This window comes from Saccostrea echinata, unplaced genomic scaffold, assembly GCF_033153115.1.
Source record: "Saccostrea echinata isolate AGI-Se365-2 ecotype Australia unplaced genomic scaffold, CSIRO_AGI_Sech_v1 ptg000060l, whole genome shotgun sequence".
Taxonomy (NCBI): domain Eukaryota; kingdom Metazoa; phylum Mollusca; class Bivalvia; order Ostreida; family Ostreidae; genus Saccostrea; species Saccostrea echinata.
The window spans coordinates 2,648,948-2,676,854 of NW_026889809.1; the positions used below are offsets into that span (position 1 = coordinate 2,648,948).

General features: G+C 34.6%; 1 protein-coding gene across 1 annotated transcript; it reads left to right on the plus strand.

Moving 5' to 3' along the window:
• Nucleotides 1–432: 432 nt before the first annotated feature.
• LOC133174923 (uncharacterized) lies at nucleotides 433–27,821 on the plus strand. The gene is made up of 16 exons (XM_061310015.1): nucleotides 433–1,604; nucleotides 1,821–1,898; nucleotides 3,285–3,379; nucleotides 5,257–5,325; nucleotides 9,307–9,379; nucleotides 11,462–11,529; nucleotides 14,183–14,258; nucleotides 17,120–17,225; nucleotides 17,508–17,601; nucleotides 18,662–18,806; nucleotides 19,105–19,377; nucleotides 19,681–19,836; nucleotides 22,068–22,121; nucleotides 22,512–22,571; nucleotides 22,861–22,881; nucleotides 24,804–27,821. The coding sequence occupies exons 1-16, from the start codon at nucleotides 474–476 to the stop codon at nucleotides 25,242–25,244; spliced, it is 2,940 nt and encodes a 979-aa protein (XP_061165999.1). The 5' UTR covers nucleotides 433–473; the 3' UTR covers nucleotides 25,245–27,821.
• The last annotated feature ends 86 nt before the right edge of the window (nucleotides 27,822–27,907 follow it).

The following is a 27,907-nucleotide window of genomic DNA, read 5'->3' on the forward strand; positions in this document are numbered from 1 at the left end:
ACGAGAATTATCAACTGTTCATACATTTAAACAATATTCTAGAATGTGAAAAAATGCATAAATCATGCAACATTTGTACAATAATTATGTAATACAATCATTTCTAGATATATGACATTTTTTAATAAATGAATGTAAATATGTGTGTTCATTGACTCTATCACTGTAAATCAGTTAATCGGTCAATGGTGAACAATTTGTAATCTTAAACCATGACAGTTGTTGAACTTATGATGTATATATAATTAATGTCAACGACAATTTATATGTATACATCTCTCTCTCTCTCTCTCCTTTTTTTTTTTAGTGTTTCCGGATATCTGGCATCCGGTGTTGACTTATCAAATAGAGATTCAAAGATGGCCGCAAGGGACACTGAAAATTCGGACTAAAGTCAAGATAAGAATTCTAAACAAAGTATATCTTACAAGTGAAGCTATTTTCAGCAAGAATGTTTTTGCACGGCATAAGGAATGACTTCGTTTTTGTTTGTTGTTAAGATTCCAGTTCACGAGGATGAACGATCCTCAAAGTCGGTGTCTGAAGAAAAAACGAGCGATGATAGCAGCGAGAAGAATGAGAACAAGGAGGAAGATGATAAATCAAATGATAAACTAGATGTGTCAGACGACACATCTCATGTGGATCTCAGCAGTGCCAAATCCGACTCGACCAAGACAGAAAAAGCAAAGGAAGATGAGTTAACGGAAGACAAACCGAAAGAAGGACAAACACAAGATGATGATAATTGGGATTTTGGTGAAGAAGACAAAAATAAACAATCTGTGGGGGCGGATCCACAAGAAAAAGGGAATGAGAAAGGGGATGTCAGTGGCTCTGTGGCTCCAGCCGTAAAGGATTTTTCTGGTGACACAACAGGGACAGAGGGTAAAACCACTGAGAATGTGGGTGTGACACAAAAACAAGAAAAAGACAATGAACAAAGTGAAAATAAAGATAGCACACCTGAGAATATTAACAAGGTGGATTCTGTACAATCATGTGAAGGGAATGAGAACTTAGACCAGAATAAAACAAATATGGGTCAAAACACAACACAGAAGGTATCGTTTGCAGATGTAGTGAAAGCTACCATCAGCCATGAGAATAACAGTGTCCAGCAGGACAAAGAAGATTCAGAGCTGATATCTGTAGACCCTGAACAGCAGAATGAGGCAACAGGACAGAATAAAACAGATGTTACAACCACAAATGAAGTGAAACCTGTTGATGGCAAAATGGAAAATAACAACATTGAGAAAGGGAAAAAACTCCCAGAAGAAATCTCAGTAGACCGACAGGAGAAGGGTAATCTTGACAAGGTGGAAGAAGGGAAAGACGGAGAACGGGGTGCAGCACCACCTAAGAAGATATTCAAAGTTGAGAAAGCAGCAGAGGAGAGTCTCAATCTTGATGAAGCTTTAAGTAGACAAAATCAAATGGAGGACACCGTTAAACATCTAGAGAAGTCGGAATCAGTCCCACCCCTCAGACTTCATGGAAAACTCCCCGTCCCAATGTCCCTGTCTGATGACAGAATCTCGGATGTGGAAAATGTTAACTTTCAAACTGTCAGCTTTATAGATGATGAACCATTGATAGAGGTATTCAAATTTGAAATATTTTTGTTTAATTTATCATGTTCAGTTTAAAATACAATCATGGTAGTTTATACAGATTTATAAACTTTTAAGAAACATGAGAGAAATGCAACTGAAAAGTACTGATCATAAAACATTAAAATGAATATTGTATTGAATGAATAAAAGGCCAGTAAAATGTAATATGGTGTATTTATAATCTTTTGGTTATACTTTTAGACTGTGAAGACCATTATAGAATCATTTTCCATTGATAACTTTTCTATACAGAAGACAGAAAATGGCGAGTTCTATCAGGTAAGATCACCTTAATTTAATGGTTCACTGGTCAACTTTATGGTCCACTGATTATGTTAATGGTCCATTGGTCATGTTGATAGTCCACTGGTCAACTTAATGGTCCACTGATTATGTTAATGGTCCACTGGTCATGTTAATAGTCCACTGGTCAACTTAATGGTCCACTGGTCATCTTTATGGTCCATTGGTCATGTTAATGGTTCACTAATTATGTTAATGGTCCACTGATTATGTTAATTGTCCACTGGTCAATGTAATGGTCCACTGGTCATCTTAATTGTCCACTGGTCAATGTAATGGTCCACTGGCCATCTTTATGGTCCATTGGTCATGAATGGTTCACTGATTATGTTAATGGTGCACTGGTCATTGTTTTATTGGTTTACTAGTCATCTTAATGGTCCACAAGTCATGTAAATGGTCCACTGGTCATCTAAGGGCCGGTACACACGGTAAGGCTTGCCTTACAAGTCTAAATAGAATGAATTACCTGGGCTTTGTAATAATTTTACCGACAAGTGCATTTACACTTCTTAAAAAGAGGAGGGTGTTTAAAGGAAGCAGTTGTGGACACTTTCACTATCTTGTTCGAGAGTACTTTGTGTTCACTTTAATCTACCCACGTGTATGGTTTGATGAAAATAGATTACATTTGGTTTTCATTGGTTGAGAAGAAAATGTCAGCTAAGTCTTGTATTAAGAAATAGAGCAGTGCTCTATTCGTAAGTCAGACTTGTAAGGCTCGAAAAAACGTGTATTAAGGGTGTACACACTGTAAGGCTAGAACTTAAGTTCCATGACTTATAAGGCAAGCCTTACCGTGTGTACCGGCCCTTAATGGTCCACAAGTCATGTAAATGGTCCACTGGTCATCTTAATGGTCCACAAGTCATGTAAATGGTCCACTGGTCATCTTAATGGTCCACAAGTCATGTAAATGGTCCACTGGTCATCTTAATGGTCCACAAGTCATGTAAATGGTCCACTGGTCATCTTAATGGTCCACAAGTCGTGTAAATGGTCCACTGGTCATCTTAATGGTCCACAAGTCATGTAAATGGTCCACTGGTCATCATCAATGGTCCACAAGTCATGTAAATAGTCCACTGGTCATTATAATGGTCAAGTAATTATCTCAGGGTGTAGTCATAATTAAAAATCCCTGAAAATTTCTATTTATACTTCATCATAGAAAAATGTCCCTTTTATGTGTGTGAATTCATAAGTGGTGATCATCATGAATTAATAGAAGTGAATAAAAAGCATGAAAATTGCTGAAGCATGGATCCAACTATAGGTTTATTTAACATACAGTAATTACGAATACAGTACTATATTTATAGGATATAATCTTTCTATATTTCTTTATTTCTATGATTCTAGGTAATTTTTCTGGATGAAGGTGGAGAACGTTGTGAAACTATTTTAAATCAGCTGGCCAAGGAGAAGATAGGGGACAGACCTGGTACATCTATAAGGTGGGTATACACAGTGGGATAGAGGTAGGAGACAGACCTGGTACATCTATCAGGTGGGTATTCACATTGGGATAGAGCCAGGGGACAGACCTGGTACATCTATCAGGTGGGTATTCACATTGGGATAGAGCTAGGGGACAGACCTGGTACATCTATCAGGTGGGTATTCACATTGGGATAGAGCTAGGGGACAGACCTGATACATCTATCAGGTGGGTATTCACATTGGGATAGAGCTAGGGGACAGACCTGGTACATCTATAAGGTGTGTATACAAAGCAGGATAGAGGTAAGGGAGAGACCTGGTATATCTATAAGGTTGGTATACACAGTGGGATAGAGGTAAGGGAGAGACCTGGTATACCTATAAGGTGGGTATATACAGTGGGATAGAGGTAAGGGAAAGACCTGGTATATCTTTAAGGTGGGTATATACAGTGGGATAGAGGTAGGGGACAGACCTTGTACATCTATAAGGTGGGTATACACAGTGGGATAGAGGTAGGGGACAGACTGGTACATTTATAAGGTGGCTACACACAGTGGGATAGAGGTAGGGGACAGACCTGGTGCATCTATAAGGGGGGTATTCACAGTGTGATAGAGGTAGGAGACAGACCTGGTTCATCTATAAGGTGGGTATACACAGTGGGATAGAGGTAGGGGACAGACTGGTACATCTATAAGGTGGGTATACACAGTGGGATAGAGGTAGGGGACAGACTGGTACATCTATAAGGTGGGTATACACAGTGGGATAGAGGTAGGGGACAGACTGGTACATCTATAAGGTGGGTATACACAGTGGGATAGAGGTAGGGGACAGACCTGGTACATCTATAAGGTTGGTATACACAGTGGGATAGAGGTAGGGTACACCCGGTATATCTATAAGGTGTGTATACACAGCGGGTTGGAGATCAAATACTGACCTGGTACATTTGTAGAGGCTTCTTCTTAAGAACAGAAAAGTCATAATTGGTTATATATATATATATGGAAGCATCTTAAATTGTGTAGATTCAAGTTTGTTCAAATCATGACCCTGGGGTAGGGTGGGATCACAATGAGCAAACAAAGTTTTACATAGGTATAGATAAGAAAAATCTTTAAAAATCTTCTGATGAAGAACAGGAAAGCCATGATTGGTCATATTTATGTGGAAGCATCCTCAAGTAGTGTAAATTCAAGTTTGTCCAAATCATGACCCCTGGGGTATGGAGGGGCCACAATGGACAATCAAAGTCTTACATAGGTATACATAGGAAAAATCTTTAAAAATCTTCTTAAGAACAGCAAAGCCATGAATGATTATATTCATATGGAAGCATCCTCATGTCGGGTTTAATTCAAGTTTGTACAGATCATGCCCACTGGGGGTAGGGAGGGGCCACAATTGGTGATCAAAATTTAAGAAGGGATAAATCATTAAAAATCTTCTTCTCAAGAATAGCAAATCCATGATTAGTCATATTAGTTCAGAAGCATCCTCAGATATTGTAGATTCACGTTTGTTCAAATCATATTCCCAGGGGGTAGGGCAGGCCACAATACAAGATCAAACATATGGAAAAAATCTATAGCCATGATTAGTTAAAGAAATAGGGAAGCATCCTCAGTTAGTGTAGATTCAAGTGTGAAAAAATCATGCCCCCCTTATCCCCTGGGGGAGGGTTATTTGCAATTATTTATATGTTTATTATCTTTTCAATACTAAACCAATTTCTGCTTTTCCCTAGCCAATGTGCTCAGGTGAGCGATGTGGCCCATGGACCTCTTGTTATATAACAAGATAAGGTATCACTGTTTGATCTTTGTTTGACTACTGGAGTAAGAACAAACAAAAGACTTGACATAAATTTTTTTTCTTGTTGCAGTATTTTTCCATCCAGTATCTATCGCGGTAATGTTCCCAATGACACAGACGAAGAATCAGAGGAAGAAGGGTAGGGTTATCTATTAATTCAGAAATAAAAATATCATGTGGTTCTATCTTTACTGATGCTTGCTTATAATTACAGTCTACAACTGTACACGTTAGTGTTCTGATTGTATTTACACAATTTGCTACTACATGTATTAAAATTTTGATCATTACTTAATTTATCTTGTAATCCATTCAGGAAATACATTTATTATAAAATAATGCAAATTCATCATTGCATGCATTGAGACAATCATTTCATACTGTAAACACATACATTCTAGTTCACTTTGTTGTCATTATAGTCATGTTTTTTGTAATATTCACTGTACTATTGGTTCAATCACATAAAACAGAATCCATCTTTTTTCCATCTTTTTTCATGATGCTCAGGAGTGAATCAAGGTAGGCTGGTAAGCACACTGCTGTCTGTGTTGTCTGGATAATATAGCCCTATCAGTATTAATGTGTAACATCTGCTACCCAGAGAGGCTTATTTTATTTTATTTATCTCACAAGTTGTAAATTTAGTTTAGCAATACATAGGCTTTATAAGTCTTGAGTAGAAAGATCTTTGCTCCTTTTGTTGAAACGAATAATGATCATGTTATTGTAATGTCCTTTGCATGCTGGTACAGTTCAGTTTGAATTTGTTGTCTCAGCACTCCACTAATCATTTTAAAAGAGAGGTTCAGGTTGTATGGAGAGATGATACTCATGAATCAGATGTAAATATCATACTAACCTTCATGTATACCACAATATAGCAAGTCTTCTCATCAGCCACTAATGTGTCAGTACATGTACTTATTAACAATTATATTTGGCCATTATATTTCCTGTTGTCTCTCTACATTCAGTGCACGAGTACTCTCTGTCTATTTTTTTTAATTGAATAAAAGAATATTGCTCTCAAAAATGCATATCATAATTTGTTAAACAGTTTCATATGTACTTTTTAGCTCTTCTGAGCCAAAGGCTCAAAGAGCTAATGCTATGGCCATTTGTGCGGTGTGCGGCATGCAGTGTGCGGTGTGCGTAAACTTTTTAGAATATGGGCCATAACTCAAGAACCCCTTGGCCAATTATTGTCAAATTTGTCACAGGGTATCCTTGGCCCAAGGGCCCCGGTTTATACTAAAACTAGAGTTGTGACCCTTAAACAAGGGGAGATAATTAGGAAAATAGAAACAAAAGTACTGGTTGCTAAAAAATCTTCTTCTCAAGAACCACTGGGCAGATTATCACCAAACTTATACAAAAGGATGAGGATATGTTGTAGATTAAAATTTGTATGGGGAATCACCCTTGGGCAAAGGGCGTGGTCTCAAGGTCACTTCAAAGTTGACCAAAAATTACATTTTATTAAAATGTTGATGTTTTGCTTACTATAAGGACTAGGATCATCAAATCTTGTCAGTTGATGCATCTAAGGACCTCATATCTTGTTGACTCAAAAGTAGGTCACGGTGACCCACTTTTTAAATTTTGCGGCCATTCTTTTTCAAAATGATTTAGGGACATATTTTGAACAATTTAAGGCCTATGATCATCAAACTTTGTCAGTTGATGTATCTTGGGTCCTTGGAGTAAGTCAACTAAAAAGTAGGTCACCTTGACCTACTTTTTGAATTTTATGGCTAATCTTTTTCAAAACAATGAAGGTCATTAATTCGAATACTGAAAGGTTTAAAATCATTAAATCTTGTAAGATGATGCATCTTGGGGCCGTAAAAAATATTTAGTAAAAAGTAGGTCACATTGACCTACTTTTTGAACTTTGCAGGCATTCGATTTCAAAGCGTTTTAGAGACATAATTTGGACATTTTAAAGCCTATGATAATAAAACTTTGTAAGTTGATGCATCTTGGGTCCTCAAAAAACGTCAACTGAAAATTAGGTCACAGTGACCTACTTTTGAAATTTTATGGCTATATTTAAATATTAAGGGTCTTCGGAGTACAATTGAAATATTATGGGTCTTCGGAGAACAACTGAAAAGTAGGTCATCGTAACCTACTTTTGAAAATTTATGGCTTTAGTTAAATATTTTGGGTACTAATTGGCTTAGATTCATCAAACTTTGTCAGTTGATGCATCTTAGGTCCTCAGAGTATGACAACTAAAATGTAGGTCACCATGACCTACTTTTGAAATTTTATGGCTGTATTTAATATTTTCGGGTACTATTTGGCTTAGAATCATCAAACTTTGTCAGTTGATGCATCTAGGGTCTTCAGAGTATGTCTATTGAAAAGTAAGTCACCGTGACCTACTTTTCAATTTATATGGCTATAATGAAATATTTCGGGTACTAATTAGCTTAGAATCATCAAACTTTGTCAGTTGATGCATCTTGGGTCCTTGGAGTAAGTTGACTGAAATGTAGGTCACTGTGACCTACTTTTGAAATTTTATGGCTTTATTTAAATATATTAAGTACTAATTGGCTTAGAATCATCAAACTTTGTCAGTTGATGCATCTTGGGTCCTCAAAGTATGTCATCTGAGAAGTAGGTTATTATGACCTGCTTTTGAAATTTTATGGTAATGATTTTAAAAATATTTAGGTATTAATTGGCTTAGAATCATCAATCTTAGTTGATGCATCTTGGGTCCTCAAAGAATGACAAGTGATAAGTAGGTCACCATGCCCTACTCTCAGGTACTAATTGGCTTAGAATCATCTTGGGTTCTCAAAATGTTTCATCTTAAATGTAGGTCATGATGACCTACCTTTGGAGTTTCAAGGCTTTATCTAAATATACAGAATACTTAGAGGCTTCAAATAGAAGTGATAGGTTGTACAGTTTATCAGAAGAGCGATTCAAGGCCCTTGGGCCTCTTGTTGTTTATAATATCTTTGGTATCTAACTGAGCTAGGGAAAACCCAGTTTTGTTTTAAATGTACCAATATTACTATAAGCATTTCATATATTTTACTGTTGTTTGCATTAGTCATTATTTTGTAATGTACACTGTACATGGGTACAATCACATGAACAACATTTATGTCATCTTCTATCTGTTTTTTCCATGATGTCCAGGAGTGAGTCAAGGTAGGCTGGTTAGCACTTTGTTGTCTGGTATCATATAGACCAACAAATATCAGTCTATAACATCTGCAGTCTGGAGAGGGTGTATTTTATTTTATTTCTCAAAGAAGTTATAACTTAATTTAATAATAAGCATAAGTTCGGGGTATATAAATGTCTGCATCATTTCTGTAGGGTTGAATTATGATAATGTGATGTCCTTTGCATGATGGTACAGTAGTTTGATTTTTGTTGTTTCTTTGTTTTGTTAATCAGAGGGAGATACAGGTGTTGGATTGAGTTGTCTAGATTTCTTACAGGTGATACTCATGAATCAGAAGTTAATATCGTACTAACCCTCATGTATACCACAATATAGCATGTCTTCTCATTAGCTACTAATGTTACAGTACATGTATTATTAACACTCTGAGTGAGTGTAGAATACTTGGTGCTACAAGTAAATATACTGCATTGTATTAGAGAGAAGTATTATACACCTGGGTATTGAGTATTGTTAAATGGTATATTAAGGAGTATATGCGTCATTGTATTTTACAGTAAAATCTGTTTAATTTGACACCTTTGCAATCCCTTTCACTGTGCATTCCAATCTTTATTTTGATTCCCATTTTCTATTTTCTTTATACTGACAAATCGGACACCCTGTCTATTCTGACACAGAATTTTTCTCCTAGTGCATGTCAGATTAGAAAGGTTTCACTGTATTTTGTTTACAGTGTGAAGCACAGATGTTTTCTTTATTGTTTACAGTGAGTGGTACATGTACAAAGCACCTATTTATAGGTATCATTTACAGTGAATAATGTAATGATTTCAGAACTGAATGAAGAGTGTACTACGTACCATTAAGAGGGAGGAATGCAATATATTCTGTATGTTATATATATTTATGTACTATGTAATGTATTCTGTTTGCTACATATATTTATTGTACTGTTAACAGAGAGGAAACTGAGGACAGAGATGAGGAGACACCATTCAAGAAATCAATCAAAGCCAGAATGCTGGTCACTCAGGTACAAATGGTCAATCAAAGCCACAATGCTGGTCACTCAGGTACGAATGGTCAGTCAAGGCCAGAATGCTGGTCACTCAGGTACGAATGGTCAGTCAAGCCCAGAATGCTGGTCACTCAGGTACGAATGGTCAATCAAAGCCAGAATGCTGGTCACTCAGGTACGAATGGTCATTCAAACCCAGAATGCTGGTCACTCAGGTACGAATGGTCAATCAAAGCCAGAATGCTGGTCACTCAGGTATGAATGGTCGATCAAGGCCAGAATGCTGATCACTCAGGTAGGAATGGTCAATCAAGGTCAGAATGCTGGTCACTCAGGTACAAATGGTCATTCAAGGTCAGAATGCTGGTCACTCAGGTACAAATGGTCAATCAAAGCCAGAATGCTGGTCACTCAGGTACAAATGGTCAATCAAGGCCAGAATGCCGATCACTCAGGTAAAAACAGTAAATCAAAGCCAGAATGCTGGTCACTCAGGTATGTTCAGTCAAAGCCGGAATACTGGTCACTCAGGTATGATCAAACAAGGCCAGAGTGCTGGATACTTGAATACAAATGGTCAATCAAGACCAAAATGCTGGACACTCAGGTACAAATGGTCACTCAAGGCCAGACTGCTGGTCACTCAAATACAAATGGTCAGTCAAGGCCAGAATGCTGGTCACTCAGGTACAAATGGTCAATCAAGACCAAAATGCTGGTCACTCAGGTACAAATGGTCAATCAAGGCCAGAATGCTGGTCACTCAGGTACAAATGGGCAGTCAAGGCCAGAATGCTGGTCACTCAGGTACAAATGGTCAATCAAGACCAAAATGCTGGTCACTCAGGTACAAATGGTCAATCAAGGCCAGAATGCTGGTCACTCAGGTACAAATGGTCAATCAAGGCCAGAATGCTGGTCACTCAGGTACAAATGGTCAATCAAGGCCAGAATGCTGGTCACTCAGGTACGAATGGTCAATCAAGGCCAGAATGCTGGTCATTCACGTAAGAACAGTAAATCAAAGCCAGAATGCTGGTCACTCAGATACGAATGGTCAATCAAGGCCAGAATGCTGGTCACTCAGGTATGAATAGTCAGTCAAGGCCAGAATGCTGGTCATTCAGGTACGAATGGTCAATCAAGGCCAGAATGCTGGTCACTCAGGTACGAATGGTCAATCAAAGCCAGAATGCTGGTCACTCAGGTATGAATGGTCAATCAAAGCCAGAATGCTGGTCACTCAGGTACGAATGGTCAATCAAAGCCAGAATGCTGGTCACTCAGGTATGAATGGTCAATCAAAGCCAGAATGCTGGTCACTCAGGTATGAATAGTCAGTCAAGGCCAGAATGCTGGTTACTCAGGTACAAATGGTCAGACACAAATGGTCAATCACAGTATTTTCTTGGCCTTTGCCGGCATTACTGGGTATTCAGCTTTAACCTGTTTTGTTGTAAACTCTTTGTAGTTAAACTTCATCTCCTGACATAAAATTTGATGAAATAGAAGATGAATTTCACTTTATTTTACAGTGCCCAACATATGAAAATATAAGAAAGAAATATATTAAAAGATATTATTATCAAAATAGTAGTGTATATAAATTAATACAACTATTTAGCGCTCGAAATGTAAAGGAATTAAGGGGTCTTGGATATTTTTTAAGAGAAGCAAGTCATATACGGGAAAGTAAATTAGAACTACATGTATAATATTAATTTTTTAAGAGTGATTTACTATGTCACAACAATATATATATATAATATATATATATATATATATATATATATATATATATATATATATATATATATATATATATATATATATATATATATATATATATATATATATATGTAAACATTTAATCTCAATGTCATTTTAAATTGTGTGAATATATTGTAATATATATTATATATATTCTCTTCTTTAGCCATGTCAATTATGTATATACTCTATGTAATTACATGCATGTAATTATGTTTCTCTGATGTATCTGTTGATACAAGGAATAAAAGAACTGAACTGAACTGAACTGATTTATAAATTTAATGACTTAAAAGATAGACTTGATTATTTACCTGTCTTTTTCAGGTATTCAACACTGTCAGGGACAATGCCCAGTTCACCTTTGATTACCTGGTATTGTGTGTTACTGCAAGGTAAATTCATACATTTTATTCACTCTCTCCCTAAAACAAATAACTTAAAACAAATTACTGGTCTGAATGATTCCAAAATAATTTATTCTCTAGCAATTGCTTTCCATTGATTACCAGCATAAAGTGTGTGCATTTGTCAAAAGACCAAAACTAAATTGGCAATGAGTCTAGCTTGAATTAGTAATACAGTTCCTTAAAGATGTTTATATACTTAGTGCAGACATGCATTGTTTCCTATTTTTGCAATTGCATTCTTTTAAAACTTTTCTTCAGAGTTTGATTAGGAATCCAAGACAAAAGAGGGTAACCATAGTAACCCAGCGCATGACCATGATCTTCAAAAATGAAACATTGCTTTGTTACTATGTCAACTGTGCTTTTTAGCTCACCTTGACGAAGTCGAGATGAGCTTATGCTATACCCCCGGCGTTTGCGTTGGCGTTAGCGTCGGCGTCCCAGGTTAAAGTTTTAGGAGCAAGTCCATTCCCAAGTAACTATAAGCCCTACCTGGTCCAAACTTGCATGGATGATGCATCTAGGGATGGACACTACCACACTTGCTTCGGATGCTGGATCTGACCTAGATTTTCCAGATGAGTGACCAGGTTAAAGTTTTTGGAGCAGGTCCATTCCCAAGTAACTATAAGCCCTTACCTGAACCAAAGTTGCATGGATGATGCATCTAGGGATGGACACTACCACACTTGCTTCGGATGCTGGATCTGACCTAGATTTTCCAGATGAGGGACCAGGTTAAAGTTTTTGGAGCAGGTCCATTCCCAAGTAACTATAAGCCCTACCTGAACCAAACTTCCATGGATGATGCATCTAGGGATGGACACAACCACACTTGCTTCAGATGCTGGATCTGACCTAGATTTTCCAGATGAGTGGCCAGGTTAAAGTTTTTGGATCAGGTCCATTCCCAAGTAACTATAAGCCCTACCTGAACCAAACTTGCATGGATGATGCATCTAGGGATGGACACTACCACACTATCTTCGGATGCTGAATCTGACCTAGATTTTCCAGATGAGTGAATTTTAGCCATATTTTAATCAAATTAGCATGGATGATGTATCTTAGGATGGACACTTTCAGACTTGTTTTGGATTCTGAATCTGACCTACATTTTCCAGATGGGTGACCAGAGTAATGTTTTTGGAGTAGCTATATAATATTATCCCATGTTTACCCCTTTATCCCGTGGATATGACTCATTGGATAATTTTTTCATAATCCACAGTTGTGACGTCACAATGGTTTTTGCGTTAGCGCGATGAAGTAAAATGAAGTGGAGTCCTATATAAAACAGTGTAAAACATTGGTTGTGAAGTATTAAACATGGGATAAAAAGAATCTCCCATGATTTGTAGTTGGATATGACTTTTATCCAACTCGTTGTGTGTTTTTATCCCCTCGCCAAGGCTCGGGGATAAAAAACACACAACTCGTTGGATAAAAATCATATCCAACTACAAATCATGGGAGATCCTATATTTATGGCATGTTATGATTAAACAGCTTGGATGGTACATCTAAGGATGAAGACTTCCAGACTTGCTTTGGATGTTGGAACTGTCCAAAATTTTCTTGATTAGTAAGCAGGTTAGAAGTTTTTTGAGCAGGTCTATTTCCAAGTATCTATAAGTCCTTCTTAAACCAAACTTGAATGGATATTGATCTTGGGATGAACACTAACTAGAAAAAATATGATGTGAGATTTGCCTTACTCATAGATAGCCTTCGTCGAGGTGAGCTTCGTAATCTTTGATTACCTATGTTTTTTAAATTCTTGATGATAATGCATGATCGTTTTTTTTTCGTATTTTTTTTTTATCATATACACACTTAGATTTGTACTTTTAAGGGGCTTTTTGTATTGCCTTTCATAGCTTGGGGATAAAACTTGATCCTCAGTTTGTCCTTTGAAAAACCCCACACATCCTCTGTTTCATGTCTTATACAGAGCCCTTAACTAATGCTCTTTAATGTGTTTGCCTAGAGAGGAGTAGAAATATTAGAATGTCTGAGACAGATAAAGTTACATACCATGACTACCTTATGGTGCAGTCTGTCTGTTTGTCTGTGTATCTGTTGGTAGCTGAGTTTTACAAGGTATAGGTTCATGACCAAACTCATTAAAAAATATTTGGAGGTAAGGTGGCATAAAAGAAAAGAGCGTTTCAATCCCATGTGATTAAATAATCAAAATTTCATGTGAAAAATTCTTTGGCAGACAGTAACTTTTACAAAAGTGTATGAGTGCAAATGGCCAGCATAGATAAAGGGAGGTAAACATGTGTCCTGTGTGATTAAATGTTTTGCATGCTAAGTACAAATCCTCTTGTATAAAAACAGAAGACTAAACGGTCATCTGTAAAATGTTCAATTTGAATTGGAGGATAATGGATTGCTTGGCTTTAGCAGAGGGTTGCCAGTGGACTATAGATACAGAGATTACAATATTGTATAAATTTAATTTGATTTCAAAATTTTCTCAAGTACATGTAGATGAACAAATAATCATTTAGTACATCAAGCATGCAGAACTGTCAGCAAAATTAAATTTTTAGATAAAACCTTTATTTAGTCTAGGAGACATGATAGAACACCCTGTTGATTGTGTGACAGCTTTAACTTTTACTTTCAGTTTATTGGCCTGTCTGGGATTGGTGGAAAACAGTTCTGTAATCCTGGTCGCCAGTATGCTTGTATCACCACTCATGGTAGGTCACCAAGGTTTTCCTTTATTGTTCCTTTTTCCATTAGAGACTTAATAATTATTCTCTTCTGATATATATACAAACTAAGTATAGTTCATTTGTTCTTAATGCCTTCCCTGTTGATTACTGGTACATTTATTAAGTGTTTTTGTGTCTTTCTATCCTTTGGCTTATTCTACATTGACCATACTTATGACTTAATTTGCTCATAGCTTTTAAAGTAAAACATGAAGACTCTACATTTGACACAAGAGAAGCTTTTGATCAGAGCAAATGTTTCAACTTTAACACATTTCATTTAGATTTACTCAAGATTACTCGGATTGCAAATATAATTTTTTTGTTTAAACAATAAATTTTAGGAGAATGTAAGAAGGTTCTTTATGGCACAAATGTAGATTAGGATAAGAGTATTCTAATTCAAGGCCATTTGGATAAGTTCAAGGTCATTATGATTGGAAGCTGTAAAATAATGGAGAAACATCAAAGTTCATAAAGATAGGTTTTTGATCATGGAATGTATCCTAACCCTGACCTAAGGGCCTTTTGAGAAGGTCAAAGTCAGGTTTATCCCAATATGAGTAGGCCCTGCTTAGAATATTTGAGTTTCATAAATACTAGTACATCTAGTTTCAAAATTATTACTAGGTATTAGGTGGAGGTCACTAGTAGGTATCAGTTCAACTCTGTTTATGTCAAGGTCAAAATATGTTTATGGGATGCAATAACCATTGGGGGAAAGAAGGGGTCAGTTTACAAACAATGACATCATATTTACTTCTGGTACATAGAGAACATGTAGAGGGGAGGAGGTGTTTTATCAGTTTACAGACAATGATTTTATATTTACTACTGGTGCATAGGTGGAGAACATTTAGATTGTTTGAAGTCATTTAATACAACATTTAATGTTCTTATAACCATGTGCACTTTAAATCAAATAATACCAATTATATTTCAAACTACAGACCTTATATTAAGTATATACATTTACTGGGTAGGTGTTGTACGAGAAAATTAAAGATCACTTAGTCTGATGATAAAGGTTATGCATTTCATATAAACAAACTGCTATACCATGTTTGTCAACTTTTCAATTCTTATATTTGAATCATTACATTTAAAGGTGGACAAATTTTGGTAAAATATTTGAAAAATAATAATACATGTGCTGAATTAATTAAAAAAAAAATGAATGCTAGCTGCATCTTTGTTTCATTTCCATCTAAAATATTATTTTTATAGTTGCATTTCTCGGTTGTCTTCCTCAGTGTGTTATTTTGTTATTTCTAACTGTTGCTCTCAGTTTTTTGGAAACCATCTTTTCTCTGTGTTAGACTAGTTTCTTTTGAAATTTTATCATAAGATGATACATATGAGAACTTTTTTCACAAAATTGGTAAACATATAACACATATTGCAATAAAACATGAATGGATGTTCCATTCAGTGCAACAAACCTTCCAATTTCCGTAGTCTTAGCTAACACAAGAAATTGAGAATGTGCTTTATTTGTAAGCTTAAACATTCAAGGGAGCCGACTGGGGTTTTATTATGTGAAAACTGCAAGAGAAAAACTCTTAAATTTTATATCATATGTAACTTATATTGACTTCAGTGTACATGCCAAGTTTCAGGAAAATCTATTCTCTGAATATTTTTAGGGACCATCTCAAAATACAGGTACATTTACTGTCTATAGGATTATATGGAAAAGTGCCAGTTTTTCACACTTCAAAGGAAATATTACAAATTGTACAATAGACTTTTTTCTCTAATTAAAATATATGATGAGTAATAATATGTTTTACAAAATATGTAAGAAACACAAAACTCTATCATCTGCTTTCCTGAGGTCCCATCTCAAAATGTAAAAATTTACGAAATTTTCCTTTTTTAATGGAGTAATATAAGATACGATATATAGTAATGTTTTATGAAGTAAAAAAATAATCAGAAATTTATTGTGAGATTTTCAAATTCCTGTCTTTAAAATTTCAAGAGCATATATTTTATACTCTTTTTTCCGTAACATTTTTTATCACCTCCTCTTAAAGAAATTCAGTTTAACATAACATCTTAAACACACTATTACGACATCAATCTACCTATCAGTTAAAAAATCATTAAAAATCAGTTGTTTAAAATTGGTATTAGATTTTATACTCCCGCTCCGAAGGAGGGGGGTATACTGTTTTACCCTTGTGTGTCTGTCCATAAAAAATTTCATCGCAGTTTTCTCAGCAAATACTCATCGCAGATGCTTGAAATTGTAGCACAGTCTTTGTTCAGGCATGCCATATGGTGGGATTCATTTCTGTAAGAATTCGATATCAACTTCCTGTTTATCTGTGTGTCTTTCCGTACCATTTCGTTGGTCAAAGACAAATAGCCTTTTGCTTGGAGTTAACTTTGTTGTCTTTTTTTCTGGCACATGTAGACATTTTTTTTCTAAACTTGACACCTGTTAACTTTTAGTATAATTTCAAAAAGAATGTTTTTATAATACAAATGATGACTAATTAATACATGATTGTAAACATGCATGTTAATTTTGTAGCATCTTATCATAACAATAAAAAATTATGTTGAGATGCTTCTTATCCTACAGTTTAATTGTCTGACATGTAAATGATTCTTTATAAGCCATTATTCTTGATTCAAAAGGAATAAATCAAAAATCTGAGTGTGCATATGTCCAGTAGAGCTACAATCCTATCCAAGACTTCTTGTTCAGATGATAACATACACATTTAAAAATGTTTATGTGTAGTAGCTGTAGTTTATCACAGAAGCTTCTGACTATCTGTGAAATATCATTAAATGTATGTACATATAAACATTATAGTATTTCTCTGTGGTAGGGTCCTATCCTGGGAGGCACGTTTGGCACAGTGATGCAGAACAAAGCACTGAGAGAACTTGGGATAAAGAATGAACTGATAGGGCTTTTTATATGTCTCATCAGTGGTAAGTATGTAATTAACCTCCAGTTTCACAAGTCAGTGTAATTTGTATTTTGTGCAATACATATTAAATATTTTGCTTTGTAAACTTTAAAAAATTTAAAAAATCTCTCTCTCATATAATAAGAAATTTACTTTAAAAAAACTTTAGAACTAATTTATTAATGATCTGCTGTTTTTGATCACCTGATTTTTCTCAGGTGAGCAGTGTGGCTTATGGGCCTATTGTCTAGTTTTTAGTTAGGCTGATTTGTGGTTTATTTGAGGGTTTGTCTGATTTTTACAGGACTTTTGTTTGGAATCATTAGTGGGATAGTCAACATTGATGGAACTAAATGGGGAAGTTCTGACAGCTGGCCAACCAATGAAATGAAATCCAGGTACATTGTATGTATGGGATAAAGAAGCAGGGTAGTTTTTATAATAGTTGGTTCTTACCATCACACATGCTGATGGAATGATATTGTAAACCTTCTTTTTTTCTCATGACTTTGTGTTATTTTCCATTTGTATATTTGTTATTTGAATAAATAAGCAGGATTTTCTACGGTGATTCCACCTAAAGAATAAATAGTAAAACTGCTTATATATGCTAAATGTTATTTTGTTTCATTAAAATTCAGAGATGTTAATATAATAAAAGAAAAAAAAATTCTAAGTTATGAAGACAATAAGTCTAATTATACCCCCGCTCCGAAGGAGAGGGGGGTATACTGTTTTACCCTTGTGTGTCAGTCTGTCTGTCTGTCCGTCTGTCTGTCCGTCCGTCTGTGTGTCTGTCTGTCCGTAACAAATTTTGGTCGCAGTTTTCTCAGCAACTACTCATCGCAGATGCTTGAAATTTTAGCACAATCTTTGTTTAGGAATGCCATATGATGGGATTCATTTTTGTACTAATCCGATGTCAACTTCCTGTTTATCCGTGTGTCTGTCTGTATCACACATAACAAACTTTGGTCGCAGTTTTCTCAGTAACTGCTCATCACAGGTGCTTGAAATTTTAACACACTCTTTGTTTAGGCATGCCATATGGTGGGATTCATTTTTGTACGGATCCGATGTCAACTTCCTGTTTATCCGTGCATCTGTCCATACCATACATAACAAATTTTGGTCTTAGTTTTCTCAGCAACTACTCATCGCAGATGCTTGAAATTTTAGCACAATCTTTGTTTAGGCATGCTATATGTTGGGATTCAGTTTTTACAAATCAGATGTCAATTTCCTGATTATCACTGTGTTTGTCCGTAACCAAACTTGTGTATTCACATCAGAGCGGGGGTATTATTAGTGAGCATTGACTCACAGACTTCTTGTTGTACATATATTCCCTCAGTATCACCAGGTCTCTGTCACACATGCAGGCTGAACAAAACTACTGTGTATGAATATAAACATGATAAAAGTAGGAAGTGATAAATATGAAATTCTTCATTGTAGAGGTGTGTTAAGAAGCTTGTGGGTTGGTGTTTGTATTGCTATACCCTCTGGAGCGGGTGTGGCCTTATCTGTCCTGGGAGGGAACGCTGGGTCACTGGTGGGCGTGGCTATTTCTGCCTCACTCCTCCCCCCAGCTGTCAACGCAGTGAGTATGACAGAAGGAGAATGTCCTGTGTAAATCCAAATACCCCAACTTCTCTAGAGCTCTCTGTACTGAAACAGAAACAGATGCTTTGTAATGTTACTTACGTATTAATTGTAAAAACATTTTTAAAAAATTAAATTAGGTTAACCTATACAAGTAACTAGAAATATCAAAAATAGTACATGATTATACATCACCTCACTTTTAAATACATTATTTAAATATTCATAATTTTATATTCTATAAATATATATAATATGTGTATATATAATCTTGCAATATACTATCAAATTTACAGGGCATGTTATGGGCATATTCAATTATTTCTGCCATCCGACCTCCAGACTTTGATGTGACCTACAGAAATGTGACAGTGAATAATACCTCCTTTCTGGAGGAAGTTTTCACCCCCACTGACACCCTGGGATGTAAGCCATTCCTCAACAACAAGTACTCCCCTGCCCACAGCTGTGATATGTCTGTAGAGGCTGCGTATCTGGGGTTCATTAGCCTCATGCTCACCAATCTCAACATCCTGTGTATCTTTATCATGGGAATAGCCTTCCTCAAGGTAACTTTTCACAGAAATAGCCTCAGCTTCCTTAAAATACCCTCCTCACCTGTTCTTGTAATTCACCTTTCCTCTATGGAAATACTCTTAAAATTTGGTTCACCTTTCCAGAGTAAACTTAGATTTTGCCTTAAGCTTATTTCAGAGAATTACATCAAAAGTTTTGACAATCCATTGTTTTAAAGCAAGTTGAGACATCCACTGAAATTATTGAAATAATAATTAATAAATGCAACTGTAAAAAAAATTAATATAAAAATAAATATTGATGCTTTATTAAATAAATTTCTCAATTTTATAAAGATAAAACAAGTAGCTCCCCAGCACACCACAACAGACTCCACGCGAGATTTCTGGAGTCAAGACATCCACGTGGTGAAGGAGTCATATTCTACATCTAAAGGCCCACAGAGCATGCAGCTGGCCGCTCAAGCTCGTAAACTCCTGGAGGAGTGGAGGGTCAGTATTTAAATTCTATTACAGTATATCTGGCTATAAATTACTATAGATGTAGTATGTTACTGAGCTTTAATTTAATTAAAAATATTAATGTAAGTGTAAATGTAAGTGTTGCAAAACATTTGTATGCATGTAGTTGACAATAAGGCATAAGAGATATATTTACTTTCAATGCAATTTAAAAAACAAATGAGAAAAGTGCATGATTGTCAAATTTCTATTACTGGTATTGTGACTGACTAGACCAGTATATCTACATTGTAACTTGCTTGATGTGTACAGTATTGTTACTCGACTGGTATATCTACAGTGTAACTTGCTTGATGTGTACAGTATTGTTACTCGACTGGTATATCTACAGTGTAACTTGCTTGATGTGTACAGTATTGTTACTCGACTGGTATATCTACAGTGTAACTTGCTTGATGTGTACAGTATTGTTACTAGACTTGTATATCTACAGTGTCACTTGTTTGATGTGTAAAGAATTGTTACTAAAATGGTATATCTACAATGTAACTTGCTTGATTTGTACAGTATTATTTCTAGACTTGAATCAATCTCCTATGCAGAGTTGTTGTTCGTTCTTCTCTCAGACACCTCTGCAATGGGCTCGCGTCAAGATTTTTGACATAACGTAAAAAACCTAATATTTCAAGGATTATTTCAAATTAAACTAATATCATCATCATCATTTATTTGGTATCATATATCATCATACATAAAACAAATACACATAAATATACATAATCATTTGAAAGACAATATTTGGGAATCCATAAATTTTAAATAGATTTATAAATAAATATTCAGGAAACCATATTTTAGATAGTGACTAGTTGATACCAGGATAACCCATTAAAGTTGGAGAGCTTATTTCCAATGGGGTCCTACCCTTAATAAGATAAAAATACAATGTTTCATCATTAAAGCACTATAACAATTTTTGGCACTATAATCTTATCACTGCGTTGCTTACATGTTAAATTTAATTTAAGTATGACAACATATAGGATCAATAAAATAATAAAATATGTTTTATAAGTTAATGCTGAAACATATCACTTTCATGTTCTAAAATGCCATTTTGTAAGATAAAACTCTTAACTTGTTTCTTAAAAGTAATCTTTCCTTTAGTACATTTAATAGAAGCTGGTAAAAAATTCCAGTCCTTAATGCCATTATAGTAAAAAGTATCCGCTTGACATGCTTTCACATGAGGAATAAAAAAATCTTCATTAGTGGATGCTCTAGTGTTTCGTGAAGACACAGCTGACCTTAAAGTAAAATTTTCGCTTAGATAGGATGGCGCACAACCATGATATATGTTATACACATGGTTTAATCTGAGTTGTCTTACCCGGTCTTCTATATTTAAATAATTTAATGTACTAAGCACTTTGTAGTTTATGGAATGTAAAGGAGTTAAATTCAGAATAAATCTTACCATTTTGTTTTGGCATACTTGTAATTTCTTTTTCAAACTCTTTGACAAACCTGCATACCATGCACAACAAGCATAATCTAAATGACATTGTATAAGAGCAGAACATAATAACATTTTACTTCTTATATCCAAAAAACGAGCTTGTCTGTATAAAAAACGCAACCTGTTGTTGACTTTTTGTACAATGGACTCAACAATAAATTCACCACTCAAAAATTGATCAACAAAAACTCCTAAATATTCAACTTTTTCTATAGAATGTATTGTATGTCCATTACACTCAATGTGAAAATCTTGGACACTTGAAAGCTTCTTTCTTGATCCATATAAAATACATTCAGTCTTCCCAAGGTGTAGAGATAACTTATTATCTACTAGCCAATTTGAACATTGTTTTAAAACAATACTAATAGTTTTAGATCTATTTAGTAAATATCTATCCCTAAGGACTATCATTAGATCAGACATTTAATTATAATGAATTAAAAGAAATGCACTATTTCTCGTGCTTATCACTGTGATATATGCGAGCCAACGACAGAGGTGAATGTATGAGCCGATGGTAGAGAGTGGACTTGTATATCTACAGTGTAACTTGTTTGATGTGTAAAGTATTGTTACTAGACTTGTATATCTACAGTGTAACTTTCTTGATGTGTACAGTATTGTTACTAGACCAGTATATCTACAGTGTAACTTGTTTGAAGTGTACAGTATTACTACTAGACCAGTATATCTACAGTGTAACTTGTTTGATGTGTACAATGTCATTGTCTGCTTACAGAAGAAGACAGGAGACTCTGCGGAGAACACTCTGAGGCTTAAGGATATTATAGAGGTCAGTAGATATCCTTTCTAATATTTTAGGCATTGGGTTCCATCTTAGAGATGCTTTTGTATTATGTTAAGTTGTTACTGTGGAGATTGTTGAAAAATGGCTGAAGTACTGCTGTCTCTGCGTAAAGCCTCGAATCATCAATCAGTTAAACTGGCCAATTTCTTATTGTCTGTAAATATGCAAGATAAATAAGATTTTTAAAAAATAAATAACAAGTTGAAAAAAATTTACTTGAAAATAAAGTGCTTTACATATTTTCCTCAGATGAGTCTGATTTGGAATAGCTACAATCCAGTCATAGATTTTTGATGTGTTTCATCTTATTTACATGTAACATGTATATAAAGATGTTGGCAGATTAGAAACTAATTATATATCGTTATTTGACAGGAAGTAGAAAACAGTCCAGAGTACAATAAATTCCTGCCAAGGATTGGTGGAGGAAATCAGGTGAGGCTAATTACAGGGTGAACTGGTCTCATGACACAGACACATCATAGTCAATGAAATACTGAGAAATTGTACATATATATAAAACTTGTAGATTATTTTTGTCAAAATATTGTGTTTATGGAAACTTCAAAAATTTCCTATGAATACTATGGATAAATAAGTGTATTTTGAAGTTTGAGATTTTTGTTTCTTAATATCATTATGAATAGAATATGCACACCCACTGTAGAACCAATAAGTAATTTTTTTTAATTTTTTAATTTTTTTTGCATGAAATCTTTCGTAGGAGGGGACTTATCCTGATCTGGTATACACGTGTGGTTTTATTTTCTTTCATTATTATAGCTATTTCTTTGAAACGTGTGTGAATAATGATCACTGAAGGCTTTGCCAATTATCCATTATTTCTTTGTTTCCCAAGCATGGTTTACTATCCTATAGCACTTTTGGGGGAAACTATGGAACTCATTTGATTTTTTGGGTTTGGAACCATGAAGGGGATTTCAATTAATTTACAAATCTAGCCAATTCTTTGTTAAATCTACAAAAACAAACCTTAAAAATATGAAACTTAAAATAACTTTTTTTTTCATTTAATCTCAACTTTCAAATGACTTTGGGTTAATTTACAGAGTTAACCTGGGTTAATTTAAATTCATATTGTGTAAATTTCTTTGAAATATTGGATATATATGCATGTAATCATTAAGCCTGTAAATGCTTTTAAAGTGAATAACTGCTTAAGTGTAGCTCCAACAGGCAAAATAACTGACAAAAAAAACTTACAAAGCATGTATTACCTGATGTTTCTTTCTTATTTTGAATGTTTGGTACACTTAAATGGGCAGGAATAAAATAATATTTGATTTTGATAGGTATTTTATAATAAAAATTATTTACAAACTTTAAGGTGTACTTGACTGTAACACCAGTAAACAGAAGTAGAAATCAGGTAAATAACTCCGGAGGTAATTGTGTGTAAAACTGACACGCTTCCCCAAGGGTACGGCTTTCCTGGTTTTTTAATAATCACATATTTCACAACACTAGAAGTGTGCATTTTACTGATAAACTGTTCAGATTTGGAGTACAACAATTTATTGTGTTTAAATGAGTTAAGCAACATGTACGTTACCAGCTGGAGAAATTTTTTTTTGTTCAAATCATTTCCAAAAATTGAGGTGCCATTTTGGGTCACTTGAGTCACTCGGGTGACCTATTGCTATCTGTTTTCTGCTGTTGCTCAATGTATGTTGGTTGTAAACTTTTGATGGTGATAAATGGAAGTGTATTAGCACTGACAAGTACAGGCAGGTAAATAGATCTACTTTTTGATTTGTTACTGAGTACTAGGCCAACAATTTTGTTGATCCCAAATCATTCTATTTCTATTGCTTTTGGACAACATATCTTCATCAATCAGTTATGTTTTATTTTGTTCTACAGTGTTGTTTTATACTCAGGTGACTGTTAAAGCCCTTGGGCCTCTTCATGATAATGTTTAGAAACACAATGGCTTTTATTTTTCTTTTAACTCAAGCTAAGTTAAGATTTTATACAAGATTTGTTTTTTTCACCTCTTGTAATGTAGTGAGTTTACTCACATTCACTCCAAGTTCGGAGTTATTTTGACTTTATTAATTTGAATTTTATCTAATCCTTGTCTTTTCAAAAAAATATTACACTTGCATTGATCATATTGATCAGACTTTATGAAATAATATTTTGATTTATTATATGATTAAATAATTCCTAACTTTCCGATTGGCTGAGATCCAACATTGTAGGAAAAATGCTACCTTATATTCACATGACCTTCCAGTTGAATATAAGAATTTATTTTTTTCTACTTTGGACTAAAATTAGATTGAGAACTTCTGAAATGATACAATTAATTATGAAAAGTTATTTCACCTGCACCAAATTTTCACTCAGGTGAACATAACATTCAGGGATGGGAGTTAAATATTGTACTCCTCAGGTGGCTAAATCACCATATGGACCCCAGAAACAGCTATGATTATATAATATCCTTTAAACTCAATGAATAAAGCCTCAATAATCGACATAATGTGCCTATGTCAACATCAAAGATTTCAGATAGCATATCCCAAAGTATTTCCTTCAGTTTTATTTATCTAGTTTTCAAAAAAAAAATATTGCAGACATATATATTAAGCATTTACCAGTTTTAGAGACTTAATGACTGTGTTCTTTTTTCCCCCACAGTACTCCCGTTACTTAAAGAAAGACTTTGAAAATGCTTTGCACCAAGTTCAGGAGGGTATGGTTCCCGAGACAAGAGTAGTAGAGGAGAAAACCAGAGGTGGCTACAACGTCTATAAAACGTACCACGGACTCCACCCAGTGATGCGCCGAAGACATCGCCCTCAGGTGACCTTTAACCTTGAAGGGGAATCCCCAACAAAGCAGGACTCACGCCCCATGTCAGACGGAAGTCCCCAGAAAAGTTCCTCAAACAAAAGGTTTTCTTTGAATATGAAACCTTCACCACTGACCCTGAACAGTAGTCTGTATTCTAGGAGGAAAAGTAAGGAAAACAGCTCCGGCACCCCCCTCAGCCGATTTAAAGTCAGTAAGGTGGATAAAGAAAAGGAGAATTCTCCGACGACAGACGTAAGGGATCCACTACTGGATTCAGAAGTATAGATAGCGTAGTAGCTAGTCGTGGAATTTATATGGGATTGTTATTAGTTTATTTTATTTATTATCATGTTATTCATAGTTAAGAAAATATATATGTATTCCATTCCTATAGGATAGAATTGCAGCAGTATAAAAGTTAGTGTAGTACATTGTACACCTTTTGTATTATTTCCTGTAGTCAAGCTATATGTGTGTTCTTATCTGAACAGAAGTCATAAAATATTGGTAAATATAAGTGCAATGATTTGTATGCTGTACCTGCCTGGTAAATAGGACATTTATTTCAATGATGATTCTGGATATGTGAACCAACAAACACCAGAAAGCCAATTCTGATGATAAGCGCACACATACAGCAGATGGAAGTAGAGGCTCGTCCCTTTGTTAATTAGTCTTTTTCTTATGATATTTATGTAGATATTGAATTACCTATAGACTTATAGAAGCTCCCTCTGTAACCCGTGCTATTAGTGTATGTACTGTAGACCTGGAATTGCTGTCACATTAATAGGCATTGTTAAGTTTTATTACACCAAAAGTTATATTTTTAAATGATTAATGTATTTTATTATTGATAGAATCTACAAGGTTCTTTTTACATGTGTGTTATTAATAGTTTCACTGAAAGTGATTGTAATTTGATTGAGTGTTGATTTTAGGGATTTCTGCTGTTGGAGTGTTAATGAAATCAATTTTAAATCTAAGTACGATCTCGTATAGTGAGATGTCAGTTTATGGCATTTAGTTTGCCGTTTCCAAAGATTTTTTTTACCCTTCATTACATGTAGCAAATTATAATAATTATTAATAAATTTTGTTGAATGATATTTTATGCATAGTCTCAGGCTAACATTTTAATTTGAGGCCATTATTTTTTTTTATCTAATCGCCCTTATGAGTGGCATTTTTTTTACTGGACTAGTTTTCAAATTCTTAATTCTCTTCCATGCTTACAATGAGAATTGAAAGTGCCTTTACTTTATCGATTAAAGCTTACAAAATAACGACAATCATTGAACAGACCCACAAATCAGAAGATATGGCTGGCATTCTGCTTAAATTCATGTCTTGGTACCCTTTGTAGTGTAGATAGAGCTTTCTTTATGTATTTGGTATGTGCATTTATAGTAATTGTTTCTAGACACTGAAATAGGCCATTTATACTTTTGTAAAATTGGTACTTCGATCTTTTGAACTCTTGTTGAACTCTTGAATTTTTTATTGAAAAATTTTCCTCAGTATTGTTTCTGAATGTTATTGTTTTTAACACCTTATTGTGTATGATTTCCAGGTTTTTAAAAAAAAGTCCGTTACTTGAGTTTATTTAAAACCCGGGCATAAAGTTAAATCAAATTAATAAAATCACAGCTGAAGTGATCTAATATTACCTATAAAAGAAACAAAAGATGATAATGCAATGATGAATGATCCTATTTAAATTATAAATATCTCCACAGTATTCTAATTATCAACGATGATATTGTTCCTTGTATTAATTATTACAGATATACCTGAACATTCCGTAGGCGGGGGTACGTAACAATGACTGTGGTCTCTACACCTATATACCTCATTATGTTGACATCGTTCAGGGTTTGTCAATGTAAAATATTTGTGATATTTTGATGTTCAGCAGATATGCATAGATTTATTTTCAACTGCTGAACAGAACACAACAATCTTATTTCAGTGTTTCTTTATACAGTTTTATTTGGTGTAAATTTTTGTCAGTACTTGTTGTTTGATATCTGACATAGTTAAAGATGTAATGTCGACTTTAAGTTTAAGTGATATATGTTTTATGTAGGAGAAAATTATGTACTGTCATTACTTCATTTGTAAAGGGTCATGTTGTTACTTGAATCATTATAATAGGCACTTTGTAGCACCAAGGATAGAGTTTATGTCTGTTCTCTGTAGTTTTTGAAGTAGATCCACTCCCAAGAAAAGATAAAGCTTATGTGGTAGGATCAGATCCCTGGATGAGATGAAAATGCAGAGTGTGGACATGTAATAGCATATGTATTTCACAGGAGGGGTCAAGGACATGCTTGACTTGATCTTTTTTTTTTTTATTTTTTATTTTTTTTTTCCCCAGGACAGTTTGAAAAAGAGTACTCAGAGAAGAATATGACAATTTTACTTTGTAAATGGGTAGACGTATGACACAAAGGTATCTTTCTGACTTTGTTTAAAAAACTTTTAAAAACATCTCCAAGGTCAATGAACAATTCAAGGTTAAGGTTACTTGGCAACAAATATGAAATTCTGAAGTTAAGACATTGGATACTGAGTACAGTTTAATTTGATAGAGAAACAAAATATGACTGCACATATGCACTGTGCTTCGTTTTTCTTAATTTCATATTTGGGAGTGAATGTTTAGATTGCATAATGTAGTTCACACATTGTTACAAACAGATTACTCTGTTATGTGTTGTACTGACCTACAGATCGTCTTACTAATTAGTTTGTGATTTAAGCCAAATTATAATTTATTTATTAAGATAACTTGTTTTATTATTATACAAATTTTAAAAAGTATTTGTTTTGATTGCATTAAAGTTTGCTAACAATGAATACCAAGTTGAATCTTTAATTTTTTACTTATCACATTCACATGGTTTAGTCCAAAGAGTCAAGCATTAATGGGCAGAAGCAGAAAT

Bases quoted from the DNA above. Each gene is read 5' to 3' on its own strand.
- LOC133174923 (XM_061310015.1), top strand. From the start codon at position 474: ATGACTTCGTTTTTGTTTGTTGTTAAGATTCCAGTTCACGAGGATGAA. The intron at 5,326-9,306 runs GTAGGGTTATCT...TACTGTTAACAG, and splicing joins GAAGAATCAGAGGAAGAAGG to AGAGGAAACTGAGGACAGAG. The intron at 17,602-18,661 runs GTACATTGTATG...TCTTCATTGTAG, and splicing joins ACCAATGAAATGAAATCCAG to AGGTGTGTTAAGAAGCTTGT.